General features: G+C 43.6%; 1 protein-coding gene across 4 annotated transcripts in view; it reads right to left on the bottom strand.

Annotated features, from left to right (window-relative positions):
• Positions 1-13,659, bottom strand: part of ATP8A1 (ATPase phospholipid transporting 8A1) — a 559,403-nt gene that overhangs the window by 350,054 nt on the left and 195,690 nt on the right. For 3 of the 4 annotated variants that reach the window (XM_029588616.1, XM_029588605.1, XM_029588626.1), the window contains exon 15: positions 7,580-7,624. The exons of the other annotated variant lie outside the window; for it this stretch is intronic. In XM_029588616.1, coding sequence (XP_029444476.1) covers positions 7,580-7,624 — 45 coding nt within the window. The remainder of the gene's footprint in view (positions 1-7,579; positions 7,625-13,659) is intronic. 4 annotated transcript variants of the gene reach the window in all.

Below are 13,659 nucleotides of genomic sequence, written 5' to 3'. Positions count from 1 at the left end.
TTTCTTGGAGTGTCTCGTTGCAAAAAGGTGGTCAGTAGGAGAAAGTTTTGGGTGGGTTATTTATTGTAGTAAATTTACTGTTAGAAGTCAGATTGGTGTGAATTATCGAGTGGTCTGACCATGGAATGTTCGTGATCTTTGTTTGGTGGGTAGTCCAAGTGTCGGTATTGATGAAGATGAGGTCTAGGGTATGACCTGCTTTGTGGGTTGAGCCATTGAAGATTTGGTTGAGCCCAAGGGATGATAGAGCGTCAGTAATTAATTTGCATGTGTGAGAGTGGGGGATGGTGTCAATATGAATATTGAAGTCTCCTAGTATGATGATGGGTTTTGTTGAGTGATAGTTTGGTCAAGCAGAATTCTATAAGAGGTAAACAGTTCCGATCCAGTGAATTAGGGGGGCAGTATACGAGACAGATTTGTAGTTTTGGTGAGGCGAATAGTGCAATTTCCAGTGGTGTTAGGATTTTGGTAGGAAGAAGTTTCATCTTTAGTTCTTTTTTGATGATTAGCAATAAACCTCCACCTTTCTTTTTTGGTCTAGGGACTGAAAATGTTTTGTAGTTAGGGTTGTTAATTTGGTTGATCAAAACATGGTCAGTTTCTTTTTAACCATGTTTCAGTGATGGCTATGAAGTCAGGCTTGTGGTTGTCGAGTAGGTCAGAGATAATGGATAGTTTCTTTATTATAGAATGAGCATTAAACAGAAGGAATGATAGTGCTAAGTGACTAATGTATGTTTTAGTATTAATGAGCATGATATTTGTGTGTTTGTATTCACATTTCTTCATTGATTTTTTTCTTGATACGATCTGAGAGTTGTCCATGTTGCAGTCATTTTGTATAGCTTGAGGAGGTGACTGCCATGTTGGTATTCTTCCTTTCATGCGAATTGTGTCACTCAGGTTTGCATGAAGGGGTGCACAAAGGGGCATGCCCCTTTGGCGCGCAACACCTAGATGGTGCTGTCCTCTTCTTGGTGCGGGCACCTCTGGATGAGGTCACCCGGTGGGTGGTCCTCTTCTCTCCGGAAGCCCCGATGGTGGGCTTTGCATCGTGAGGGTGCCTGGATAGTGTTATTTAGCACCACGAGGTCGCCTGGATGGTTTTAAATGTGCTACTTGCTAACTTCACGGAGTGCCTATTAGTCCTTCTATTATCCGCAGGAGTAAATAACCAATTCACATTTACCCATTCTAGACCTCTCTATCATATCTCCCCCTCTGCCATCTCTTCTCCAAGCTGAACAGTCCTAACATCTTTAGTCTTTCCTCATAAGGGAGCTGTTCCATCACCTTTATCATATTGGCTGCCCTTCTCTGTACCTTCTCCATCGCAACTATATCCCTTTTGAGATGCAGTGACCAGAATTGTATTCAGTACCCAAGGTGCTGTCTCACCATGGAGTGATACAAAGGCATGATGACATTTTCTGTTTTATTAACCATTCCCCTCCTAATAATTTTTATCATTGTTTGCTTTTTTGACTGATGCAGCACACTGAGCAGATTTCAATGTATTGTCTACTATGATGCCTAGATCTTTTTCCTGGGTGGTAGCTCCTAATATGGAACCTAACATTGTGTAACTACTGCATAGATTATTTTTCCCTGGTGGGGGGGGGGGGGGGGGGGAGAAGGTGTGCAATACAGGCAGATATCAAGGCATACCAAATTGTTAGACTGCATAATGGAGTTCTGATGCCGCCAATTGTCACTCCCCTTCCCACCCCCCCTCTCAACACAAAGCTTTACCAGTAATAGGCCTACAGGTCAGAGTACAAATGCTTGAGGTCATTCTAACAACAGCCCATACTATCAGATTAATGAGGAAACCCTTGTCACGAGTGGAAGCACAGGATCACTGCTGGCCTAGGACAGTGTCCAAAATGAATGCACACACACACTGCCTGCTGCGGGGTATGCACTGCAAAGGTAAGGGAGGTGATTACCAGGCTTAAATCACCCTCCACACAGATATTGACAGAGGCTAATACCGCACATCACTTAGCCGCAAACACACCCTCATACATATCTGTGGTGTATTGACTACCAGCACAATTTCATGTACCTACACATGAGCAATGTGTATGTTCCTGAACACTTTGTAATCAAGCATCTATGATGTCTGTGGAGGCCTGGTCCCTAACTGCTAATGAGATAGTCAGAGCTATTACTCGGCATAGACCCTTATCTACATGTTACGACAGTCGTTGCCCGACGTCTCCACTCCGCCCTCCTTACCTCTCTGGCGACTCCTCCCGTGGTTGATGGATGTTTGGCTGCCACGGCGTCTGCCTGCCATCCTTTCCGGCGTCCCCAATCCAGCTTGGGTGCTGCCTCCTGCCATGCTGTCCAGCTGCCTTAGGGCACGCGCGACATGCAGCCCTGCTTCAATTACTTTCTTTGGCGTGAACCTCAGGGGCGTTCCCCTGTGATGACATCACGCATCCCAGATACAAAAGCCTACAATACTGCTAGCTAATCGAGTTAGCAAAGATATTCGTTCAGGAACTCATTACGGATGGGATTCGCTCCCCGTACCTAGCTACTCTGCCTCTCCATTATTGGACTTACTCTATTTGGGGTACCAGCTCCTCAGGGGCCTCTCTCTTCTCTTTCAGGTCGCTGTCTGGAACTGGTACTTGCTCCTTAAGGGCCCATGTTCCCAGACTCACTGCCTGGACTTCACTTCTGCCTGGAAGATACCGCTGCCTACACCATCAGTGAGTTACCATCTACTTCTCTCAGAACTGTTCCCTGGAACCAGGTACTTGCTCCTTGAGGGCCTGCCTCTACTCCAGGTCCTGTGATTCCTACCAAGAGAAACCGCTGTGTGAGTACTCAACCAACAAGGCTCTATTCCAGAACCCTGCATATACTTCATTGTACTCACTATCTCAGTTTCTCTTCACTACAGCACAGCCATTGTGGGATCACTGTTCCAGAGCCCTGAGGGACTACAAGCCCAGCCGGGCTTCATCTCTGCTCACTACTGCCACCTCTGGTGGCTCCTCAATACTGTTAATAAAAGATCTGTGTTGTGTGCCCTAAAGCTGAGCCTTACCTGTGGCCCCTCACGGGACTTCCCCCCATGGGCGTGGTCAGCAGCCACAGTGTCCAAGGGTCCACCCAAACAATAACACTACACTGGCACGCCAGACACAAATCTGTCCGAGGCATATATGGTATATACTTTGTCTCAGGTACTAACATGAGCCCTTCAAGGCCTCAGGTGGCACTAAATGTATGTCTTGCAAGAGACCAACACAGAACATGCATAAGCCAACAGGGCAACCACATGAGACCTCTGGGAGCAGTAGGCCTATACGTTCTACACTGTGGCTGGTTTAACATACAGGCAGCTTGCAGTTTCCTGGGGCCTCAGCAGACACCTTTTTAAGTCAGGATGCTATACACCGAGCCGATGATTGACAGCCTCTCAGCACACCTGCCTTGCTCAGCACAGTTGTAATGACAAACACCACATAAGACATAGCCTATAGGACAGCTACTCCTCCAAGGGAGCCACAAGTCAGGGCTGTCATGTGGATCAGCAAGGGCCTCTAACCCCAAACCACTTGATTGTGCCTTCATCACCCTCGCCTCTGACCTTTCTGCATGCAGCTCATCCCAGGAATCTTACGCCTATGTGCTTTAAAGGTAGCCACAGAAAGCAAAAGAAGAATAACAGATAATAGCTATCGCTACTAACACACAAGTCGGCATTAATTATAGGTACATACATACAGCAGCACAAGATGACTAGCCCTCAGCTGTATGGCCTTAGGGCCTTGCAGAACAGACATCTCTTTAGTGGGCAAAGGCTTCCAGACTCCTCTCATGCTAGGCAAATAGCTTCAAACACACTTTTGCGATGGGTTCAATTAGGTGAAGCTTTGGTAAGTAGACATGTGAGTGATATTACAGTCTTTCAAAACCATACTGTGACCTTGACAATTGGGACATGACTTTATAACCATGCCAACCCTCTGATTCCCTGTTCTGCCTTCACCAGGTTCGAACAGCATCCTTGCCTAGGCTCTCTGAGAAGTGAACATTATCAACATGACATCTCAACAGACAAGGCCCTCACCATCTGGACATGATAGCTGACATTTAGCCTAGGTAGCTAGAGGCCAGTGCATGTGTATGGTTGCACCCAAACCCTCACAGGTATGCTGGCTTGCAAACACCTGTGAGCATTGTGGAAATAACACTATCCTTGACATGCTCTTTAGGAAAGCCTGTTACTGCACACCTGATAGATGAGCATAGCTATCAGGGACAGTAGGAGGTATTAGGCAAACTAGGTGGCCACCTAGGGCACCGGAAGTGGGCAGGGCGCCACAGTTGATGTGAGGGCATTGCATGGCACCAGTGCAATCTTTCTCTCCCCACGAGATTGAGAGAGAGAGAGATCATGTGGTAGACTGACACCACCTAGGGCAGCTGAGCATCCTTGCACTAGCACTGATACCTATGCAACTATGTCTACAACATGCGAGGTCTAGGACTGTGTCCAAAGACTAGGCCCAGCCAGCCAAACGCAGTAAGCTAGGGCAAGCTATGTACACTGTGTTGGCATGCCTACATGAACACTATGTATAGTTCTGGCTCTTTTACAGTCACAATCATTCTGAAAACCTTTGGCCAGACACATCTGTTGTTCTCTTTACTTGGCATAGTCAATTTCAGCATTGTCAAGATGAATCCCAACTAGGCCAACATGGTTTCTTAACACACTGTGCCAGACAGAGAAAGCTTGAGTAAAAGAAAGATTGTCAAGAGGAGAACTGATGCAAACATTCTGCTTGGTTCTATTATATAGAAGGAGGAGGAGTAGTTGATTGATAATAGGCAAAGTGGCATGTATCAGGTTTTGGTAAAGCTGGCTGCCACTCAGCGTGGTGTCCTGGGCCTTCTGTGGATGGATACGGTGGTCCTGGGGTAGGTCCTGAAGTATCTCTATTGGTAGACCATGACATAGGGCGACATTATGACGTACACAGCATAGCAGCACTCTATCTGCTACTCTGGGAGGCATATACATTAAAGCTCCACCTGTTTTGTCCAAACAGCAAAACCTACTTTTGAGGACACTGAAAATACGTTCTATCACAAGGTGTGTTGAACATAATGCCTCGTTGTACCTCATCTCAGCCGGCATGTTAGGAATAACAATGGGGATGAGAAGCCAGGTCCAGAAACCATATCCCAAATTTCCTGCGGCAAACACAAAATGGCTATATCATTCACACCATCTTTAGTTGGACATATGAATGGCAAGCCAAAATATGTCATAAGACAGTGTAAGGTTATCTCTGTTAGTTGGGCTTTTCAAATACTGATTCCCTACCCCAAGTCCATGCTACTTTATTTGTTGACAATATATGAACAGTATAGGGACTTGTGATTTCTGTGTCAGCTCTTCCCGATGGGTAATTGCATGTGGGTTTCCTTCCAACTGTGTACCTGTCACTTATAAAGAAACAAACAGTACCACTTTGTAGCAGTCAAACCATGGAGCTGTGCCTCACAGCTGTCACATATGTCCAAAGCTTCAGGCCCCTGGGATGATAATGCAAGTCTCAGGATGCTTGCTGTATGTCCTCCCCAGATACACATTGTTCTGACCTGATACAGTGAGTTTGCTAGTCCAAATAATGCGCATGCCGCAACTTTTATTTTACATATGTCTTACTCAAGACAAACTGCGGCTGAGATCCTCGCTGACCAATGACTAACCGGCCACACAGGATCTGGGGGTACCAGTAGTGTGGATACTAAAAGAATGTGAGTAAACAAACATTTCTACTGCTGGAAATGTGAAGCTTGGAAAGGACAAATGTTTTAAGTGAAGCCTGTGAAAGTGTGTAGTGGCTGCCCACATGTTTGGTGGCAAAGTACATTGTATGACCATACATTAGCAGGCATCTCCAGCATGTAGAAAGGCACACCCTGGCACTCTGGCATCTACACCTAACAGTACAAGCCATTTGGCAGGTAATCAAGGCTGTTACCTCCCCCACAGCCCCCCAACCTCTGTCCTAATGGGCTGATGGAAATAGAGCCAGACAGTAATTAGCAAAAGAAGCATGTGTCTTACCTACAAGCCAACCGTTACCATAGAGGCCATCCTCAAAATCTTCAAAGAGGCCCAATTGCCTAAGTACAAAGGAATCATGGGCAGATCCCGAGTACCTGGCCACAACATCAAGGATATAGTCATGCATCACAGACCACTTGCATGTTGATGGAGTGGAGGAGCTTTCTGTTGCAGTAGATCTCCTGTTACGTGGTGGGATGATGACTATATGAGTGCAGTCAATAGCTCCTATAACATTTGGAAATTGTGCTATGGCATAAAAGGCTCTCTTGATATCCATCAAGTGCTGTCTGTCCCAAGGGAATACTATGCAGCGATCAAGGCAGTCGGATACAACTGTTATGAGCTAGCCCAGACAGCAGGAAAAAAGTGCTTTGGGACATTCCCCCAACTATTCCTACTGTCATTTAGAAGGAGCCAGATGCCAGGAAATGCAGGATGGCCAATAGTTTGGTAGGCCAGGTATAGCATGAGATAATTCCGTGACTGGATCCAGATCTCCTCCAATTTCATCATATAATTCCATGAAAGTCCAAGAGATGAGGTGATACCTGCTTACCACATAATCTGCTAGCATGCCCAGCAAAGTAGTTTGTGGAAGGAATATGCACCCCCTGTGCTGCGGCCGTCTGCAAGGAAAACGCTGTCGAGGGCCCTGACGCTCTCTCTGCAGGGCCAGTGGCTCATACTTGTGTGCTGGGACTTCTTCCTCCTCTTTTTGTTGTCTGTGGCGATCCCCCTCAAGCATCCAGTATCCCCTCACAAGTACACTTGCCACAAACATAATGGATTTAGGAAGGCAGGCCAGGTGGGAACAGCTGCTTTTATTGGCCCAGGAGGGCCTGGTAGGTGTGTTTGCAATAAGGCCCCAAATTTTCACGCACGGTAATAGCTGCGAATCGCGGTATTGGCCGAACACATGCGATAAAACCTTTTTTCCCCCGTAACGCCAAAAAATAGGTATAATTATTTCTGACATTAAATCCTGCGTTATTGTGAATTGACCACGTGAAGCAGTAGAAGACCCTCTTTTGCATTTACTCTTCCCTCATGCATACTCAATTGTATATTTGCACATGTAATTGCGTTGGGGTATTTATCGCGCACGTTAAGGCCCTATCATGAAATGATAAACGACTAGTTTGACAGCTACAGTATGCCTATGCCTACTCACATGCAGTAATTACATTTTTGTATTATAGTTTTCATGTATTCTATTTAAATTTAAAAACCAATAAATATGAATGATTAAAAAAGTTTCCAAGTTCCATTCTAGCAGCTTACCATGTCATCACTAAATGAAATACTGAAATCACAGCCTACCAAATACAGTATATGACTAACAGTATTCTGCAATTCACAATATATTTGGCTGTTGTACACAATTCCTGAAACTCTATCAAATACAATAAAGCATACATGAAATCAGGAGTTAGGAGAAATATTTAAGAGAAGACAATTAATGCTTACCAATCATCTTCAGAATAGCTATAGTCATCAGGCACAGGGCAATGGCTGGACAAGAAAAAAGTTTGAAATAAAAGGGAGATATAACCACAGAAAAAAGAAGACAAAGTGAGAAAGAAGATACTCAAACAAGACCATTAATTCAACAGAAATCTTCATAACATTAAAAGTGAGAGAGAAGTAAAAAAATTACATTATTGCATTTTATTAGTTCTGTACTAATATGTCAAAGAACTTTACTCACATAGATGTACTCAAATTACAAACACTTATCCAGGTTTGCTTTCCTTTAGGCAATATGGTTATTCAACTAGTTTTGCATATATGGATTGCTGATATGTTCTTGAGCTTTTCCTCATTTAAGATGAAAACTGAGCAAGCAATGGTCTATGGTAGATCAAGTAGGGATATTAATAGTCTGAAAAAAATATGAGGCCAATATTCAGAGGCATTTAGCCAGATAACATGTAAACTATCCAGCTAAATGTCAAGTTCTGAATTTCTACGGGACTAAATTTTAGCTGGATAAGTGTTTTCAGGTGGGGTTGAGTTAGCCAAATAATTTATCTGGTTAAATACGATATCTGGAGTTAGCTAAATAATTTATTTGGCTAACAAGGTATGGCTGAGACCAGGTTTAAAGTTATCTGGCTACAGGTAGCCAGATAACTTTAACCTTAATTGGCTATATTCTTCACAATATAGCTAGCTATGTGCCGAGCTGCGTGTAAAAAAAATAAAGAAACCACACCCACTCAAGCAGGCCTAGCAACCCAATTCCCCACCCAAACCAAGTTTTGTAAACACAGGGCCTGCTCACCTGGTCCTCCCTCTCTCCCCCCCCCCAAACACGACAAAAATATTCTTAAAAGGATCTGATCACTGCAGATCCCCCTCCCGAGGTTTGGTCATACTTACCTCTGGCCAACTCCTCTTCTCCATTCTCCCACCTAGCACCCCCAACCCTCTCACCACACCCAGCACCTCTGAAAACTTTCAGTCTGCCCAGGATCACCGGTACACTGAGGACATTTGATGGTGATAGGTGAAGTGGGAACATTAGGCTTGAGTTACTGGGGGGAAAGAGGAGCAGACCAGAGGTAACTATGGCAGAACCGGGAGAGGGGATTGCTGTGCTGATCAGGTTCTTATAAGATTATTTTTGTCATTTTGGGGCTGAAGAGAGGATCGGGTCACAGACCCTATATTTATAATATAGCTATGGGGGGAAATTGGACCGCAAGACCCGCTTGAGTGTTTTGGGGTTTATATTTTTAAGTCAGCTCAGCACTAAACCATTTACCGTACTTTGCACTCCATAAGACTCCCCTGACCATAAGACGCACCTAGGATTTAGAGGAGGAAAATAAGAAAAAAGAAATTCTGTCCCCATGACGGGCTCTGAACAGAGCTCCCCCTGGAGCGAATGTAGCGTCTCTCCCTCTCGTGCGCTGTCCCCCCTCCACCACCTCCTCCCCACTCAGCCCAATCAGTATGGTGGCACAGGTCAAATGCATGAAACATCTAATATATCTAAACAAATGAGAAGGAAATGGCCTGTACTAACTTTGATGCCATGTATCGTCTTCTGCCAGCAGAGTTTGAGCTCCCTACCGGTCTATTGTTCCCGGGGTGCATCTTTCTGCGTAGCTCAGCGTAGTGAGGTCAATCATAAGCTGTTTGAACCACATGTGCTACGGAGGCCCCTCCAGTTCAACCAGCTCCCAGCTGGTCTGCTGTTCCTGGGGTACTGCCGACCTTCATAGTAAGATACACCCCATGGCACCCTGGGAACAGCAGACCGGCAGGGAGCTGTTTGAACTGGAGGGGCCTCCGTAGTGCACGTGGTTCAAACAGCTGATGTTTGACCTGCGCCATACTCATTGGGCTGAGTTGGAAGGAGGAAGGTGGGGGGGGGGGGGGGGGGGACGGCGCGCGAGAGGAAGAGACGCTACATTCGCTCCATAAGACGCACAGACATTTTTCCCCCACTTTTGGGGGGAAAAATGCGTCTTATGGAGCAAAAAATACGCTATATTCTTTTGAATATAGCCGGTTAAAGTTACAGTTATTCATCTAATCATATTGGTTCCAAACTCTTTTCTGCTTTTCTCTTGTTCACCTTAAGCTCTTTTCCAAGGTCTCAGTCCATTTTGCGTTTCTTCTTTCTCCTCTTTCCATCCCTTTCTTCCCTACCTCGGTTTACCATTGATCTTTCCCTTTCATTTCTTTTCTTGCTACTCTGCCTTTCCAGCTACTCATTACTAGATTTCTCCCCTGCTTCTCCTCTTTATGCCCTCCAGTCTTCATTCTCCACTTTTCATCTATCTGCTCTAACTTTCACCCCCTCGCCAGCCCTCCCATTCACCCCTTACTACTGTTATCTCCTTTCTGACTTTTATCCCACTGAATATCTAGAATAAGTTATCCAGCTAATTTAAGCTGGATAAGTTATTCATCTATATATTTATGGTATGAGAGCAGATTTTTTTTAATGTGGTCTATCATTTTATCCTGGAGGCCACTATTTTTTGCCTTCCTATCCAAATGACCAGAAAAAAAAATTATTTTCACTTTAAAGTATTCAACCATTGAAGTAAAAAGTAGGAATACAAGTTAAATGCAAACTTCTCACAACTCTGAAAAATTGTGTTGCTACAGTATAATGTAATTCAATGCAAATAAAATTTATATTTCTCTAAGACAAGCGTTCTGGAATCTTAATTTAACACAAGCTCACAAGAATACAGAATTTCCCTCTGAAAACATTTCATGACAATGTCCTAATGAGATCAAATGGTAGGCAATCAAATATAAAAAGGACATATAGAAAGGAAGACTAATACTGTACAATTACATTGCAGTCCATGTTTTCCCAACCTTTGCTTCACTATTTAATTTTGTTCAAGGGGAGTACTGTGTTAGTCTGTAGTTTTCTCCAAAACACTTTCTTCAGTGTTCAGTTTCTCATTTCTCTTCCTTCCTTTTCTTCTTATGTCATATCTCTATCTTACCTCCAAGAGATTGGGTTATACCACAAGAAATGCTAACTACAATAAACAAATAGGTTATCAATCATAAGTGGACCATCATAATAAGCACTACCAGTTTTACACCTTCTTTAAGTTATATTTAATCATTGGTTGTCTTTTTTTTTTGCAAATAAAAGTTTCAAACTAGTTTCATTTACTTATCTTAATATTAATCCAAAGTCCTGACACACATGTTTTGAAAGCCAATTCTGCATTAGGGGTATGGATCAGCTTGTGTCACGCTGAGATGTCTAATCACTTGAAAGAAGATAATCATCCATACCTATTTGTTTATTGTAGTCTATTTTACCTCCCCCATTATTAATCTGTCTTCTCATTATCTTCTCCTTTCTCTATTCCTTTAACCACTGCCTATCTTGTTCCTTGCTAATGCCAGCACTCAAATGATTTTTGTAGTACCGTTGGCATGCTGGTCATAGGGTTGCCAACTTTTCCCATAGACCATAACTGGACCCCCAGCAGGGATTTATGGGGCCTCCACTGAGCCCATGAATGGGGAGAGAGAGTCCAAAGAAAGCTAGGTGTTTTTTCAGCCGATACCAAGGGTCATATAATGGTGAAAGAATTATTTGGGGAAAATTAAAGTAAAAATCTAATAATTTAAATGAAGAGAAAAATGAATGGATATAGACCATTTCAAAATAGGCAAAATACAGAGATAAGAAGTGCACATTCTGAAAACTGATATATTCCTATAAAATTGAAAATAAAATATTTTTCTTCCCTTGTTGTCTATAAATTTTAATTTTCAAATCATATTGGTTCCAGTCTCTCTTTTATGCTTTTCTCTTGTTCGTCTTCTCGTAACCTCTTTTCCAAGGTCTCAGTCCATTTTGCGTTTCTTCTCTCTCCTCTTTCCATCCCTTTCTTCCCTATCTCTGATTACCACTGATCTTTCCCTTTCATATCTTCTTGCTACTCTGCCTTTCCAGCTACTCATTATTAGATTTCACCCCTGCTTCTCCTCTTTATGCCCTCCAGTCTTCATTCTCCACTTTTCACCTATCTGCTCTAACTTTCACCCCCTCTCCAGCCCTCCCATTCTCCCCTTACTACTGTTATCTTTCTGTCTTTCAATCATTTCTTAGTCCTGCATTTCCACCTTCTATACTCAACCCTCCCCAGCATCCAGCTTCTTAATCTCCCACTCCTTGTTTACCATCTGGCTCCTGCATGCCCTCTTCCCCAAAATCTGGTTCTTGCCTCCCCCATTCTCCAGCATCTGGCTCCTAAGTCCCCTCCCCTTCCCCAGTATCTGGAACCTGCTTCCCCCTTCCTTGCATATGGCTTCTCCTCTCCCTTCCCCAGCATCTAGGTTTTACCTTCCCCTCCCTTTTCCTAGCATCTGGCTCCTCTATCCCTCACTTTCTCCAATATTCAGTTCACACAAGTGCATTTACCTGCTGCCACCCACTGTGAAACTTGAGTACTGGTACTCAGTAAGCACATTTAAAACTTGTTCTTCTAATGCACAAAATTAGCAGGGAGGAAGTGCAGGCATTGAGATTTGAATGAACTCTGTGTGCCCTTACACAGTTTCATATGTTCATGCGTGGAGGTCCCAGTTAACAAAGAAACAAACTGGAAACCGATTCAATATTGCAAGTAGCGACCAAGAGATGAGAAGGACGGTTGGTAAGAAGTGATCGCGTCGACGCGTTTAACTTGTGGTGTACACTCAAGAAACCTGTGCTTAAGGACAATATATGAACTGCTGCATGCAGGCAACTACCGGCATCTATTGTGGTTTGAGTAGTAGCCCCTGAAGCAGCTCAATTGAGTGAAACTAGGCCTGAGTCTGGCTTTTTATGATGGTTTGTGCAGAATAAAGAATTCCTGGTGTTCACTGGTCCTTCTCATCTCTTGGTCCCAGTTAACAGACAGGCTGAATAATTTTGTATAATTTGTAATGGACAAATTGTATAGGCAGGGAGACCAGTGAAAAAGGAATTACATAAAAACATAAGAAATTGCCATGCTGGGTCAGACCAAGGGTCCATCAAGCCCAGCATCCTGTTTCCAACAGAGGCCAAACCAGGCCACAAGAACCTGGCAATTATCCAAACACTAAGAAGATCTCATGCTACTGATGCAATTAATAGCAGTGGCTGTTCCCCAAGTAAACCTGACTAACAACCATTAATGGACTTCTCCTCCAAGAACTCATCCAAACCTTCCTTGAACCCAGCCACACTAACTGCACTAACCACATCCTCTGGCAACAAATTCCAGAGCTTTATTGTGCGTTGAGTGAAAAAGAATTTTCTCCGAATAGTCTTAAATGTGCTATTTGCTAACTTCATGGAATGCCCCCTAGTCCTATTATTCGAAAGTGTAAATAACTGAGTCACATCTATTCATTCAAGACCTCTCATGATCTTAAAGATCTCTATCATATCCCACCTCAGCCGTCTCTTCTCCAAGCTGAACAGCCCTAACCTCTTCAGCCTTTCCTCATAGGGGAGTTGTTCCATCCCCTTTATCATTTTGGTTGCCCTTCTCTGTACCTTCTCCATTGCAACTATATCTTTTTTGAAATGCGGCGACCAGAATTGTACACAGTATTCAAGGTGTGGTCTCACCATGGAGCAATATAGATGCATTATGACATTTTCCATTTTATTAACCATTCCCTTCCTAATAATTCCTAACATTGTTTGCTTTTTTGACTGCTGCAGCACACTGAGCTGACGATTTTAAAGTATTATCCACTATGATGCCTAGATCTTTTTCCTGGGTGGTAGCTCCTAATATGGAATCTAACATTGTTTAACTACAGCAAGGTTTACTTTTCCCTATATGCAACACCTTGCACTTGTCCACATTAAATTTCATCTGCCATTTGGATGCCCAATCTTCCAACCTTGCCAGGTCCTCCTGTAATGTATCACAGTCTGCTTGTGATTTAACTACTCTGAATAATTTTGTATCATCCGCAAATTTGATAATCTCACTCGTCGTATTCCTTTCCAGATATATATATATATAATAGTCGAGGCTAGAGAAAAGAAGAGATTGAAGGACTGTTCA

This window comes from Rhinatrema bivittatum, chromosome 1 (genome assembly GCF_901001135.1).
Source record: "Rhinatrema bivittatum chromosome 1, aRhiBiv1.1, whole genome shotgun sequence".
Classification (NCBI taxonomy): Eukaryota; Metazoa; Chordata; class Amphibia; order Gymnophiona; family Rhinatrematidae; genus Rhinatrema; species Rhinatrema bivittatum.
The sequence above is the reverse complement of the archived record's forward strand: the minus strand, read 5'-3'. Positions and strand labels throughout refer to the sequence as shown.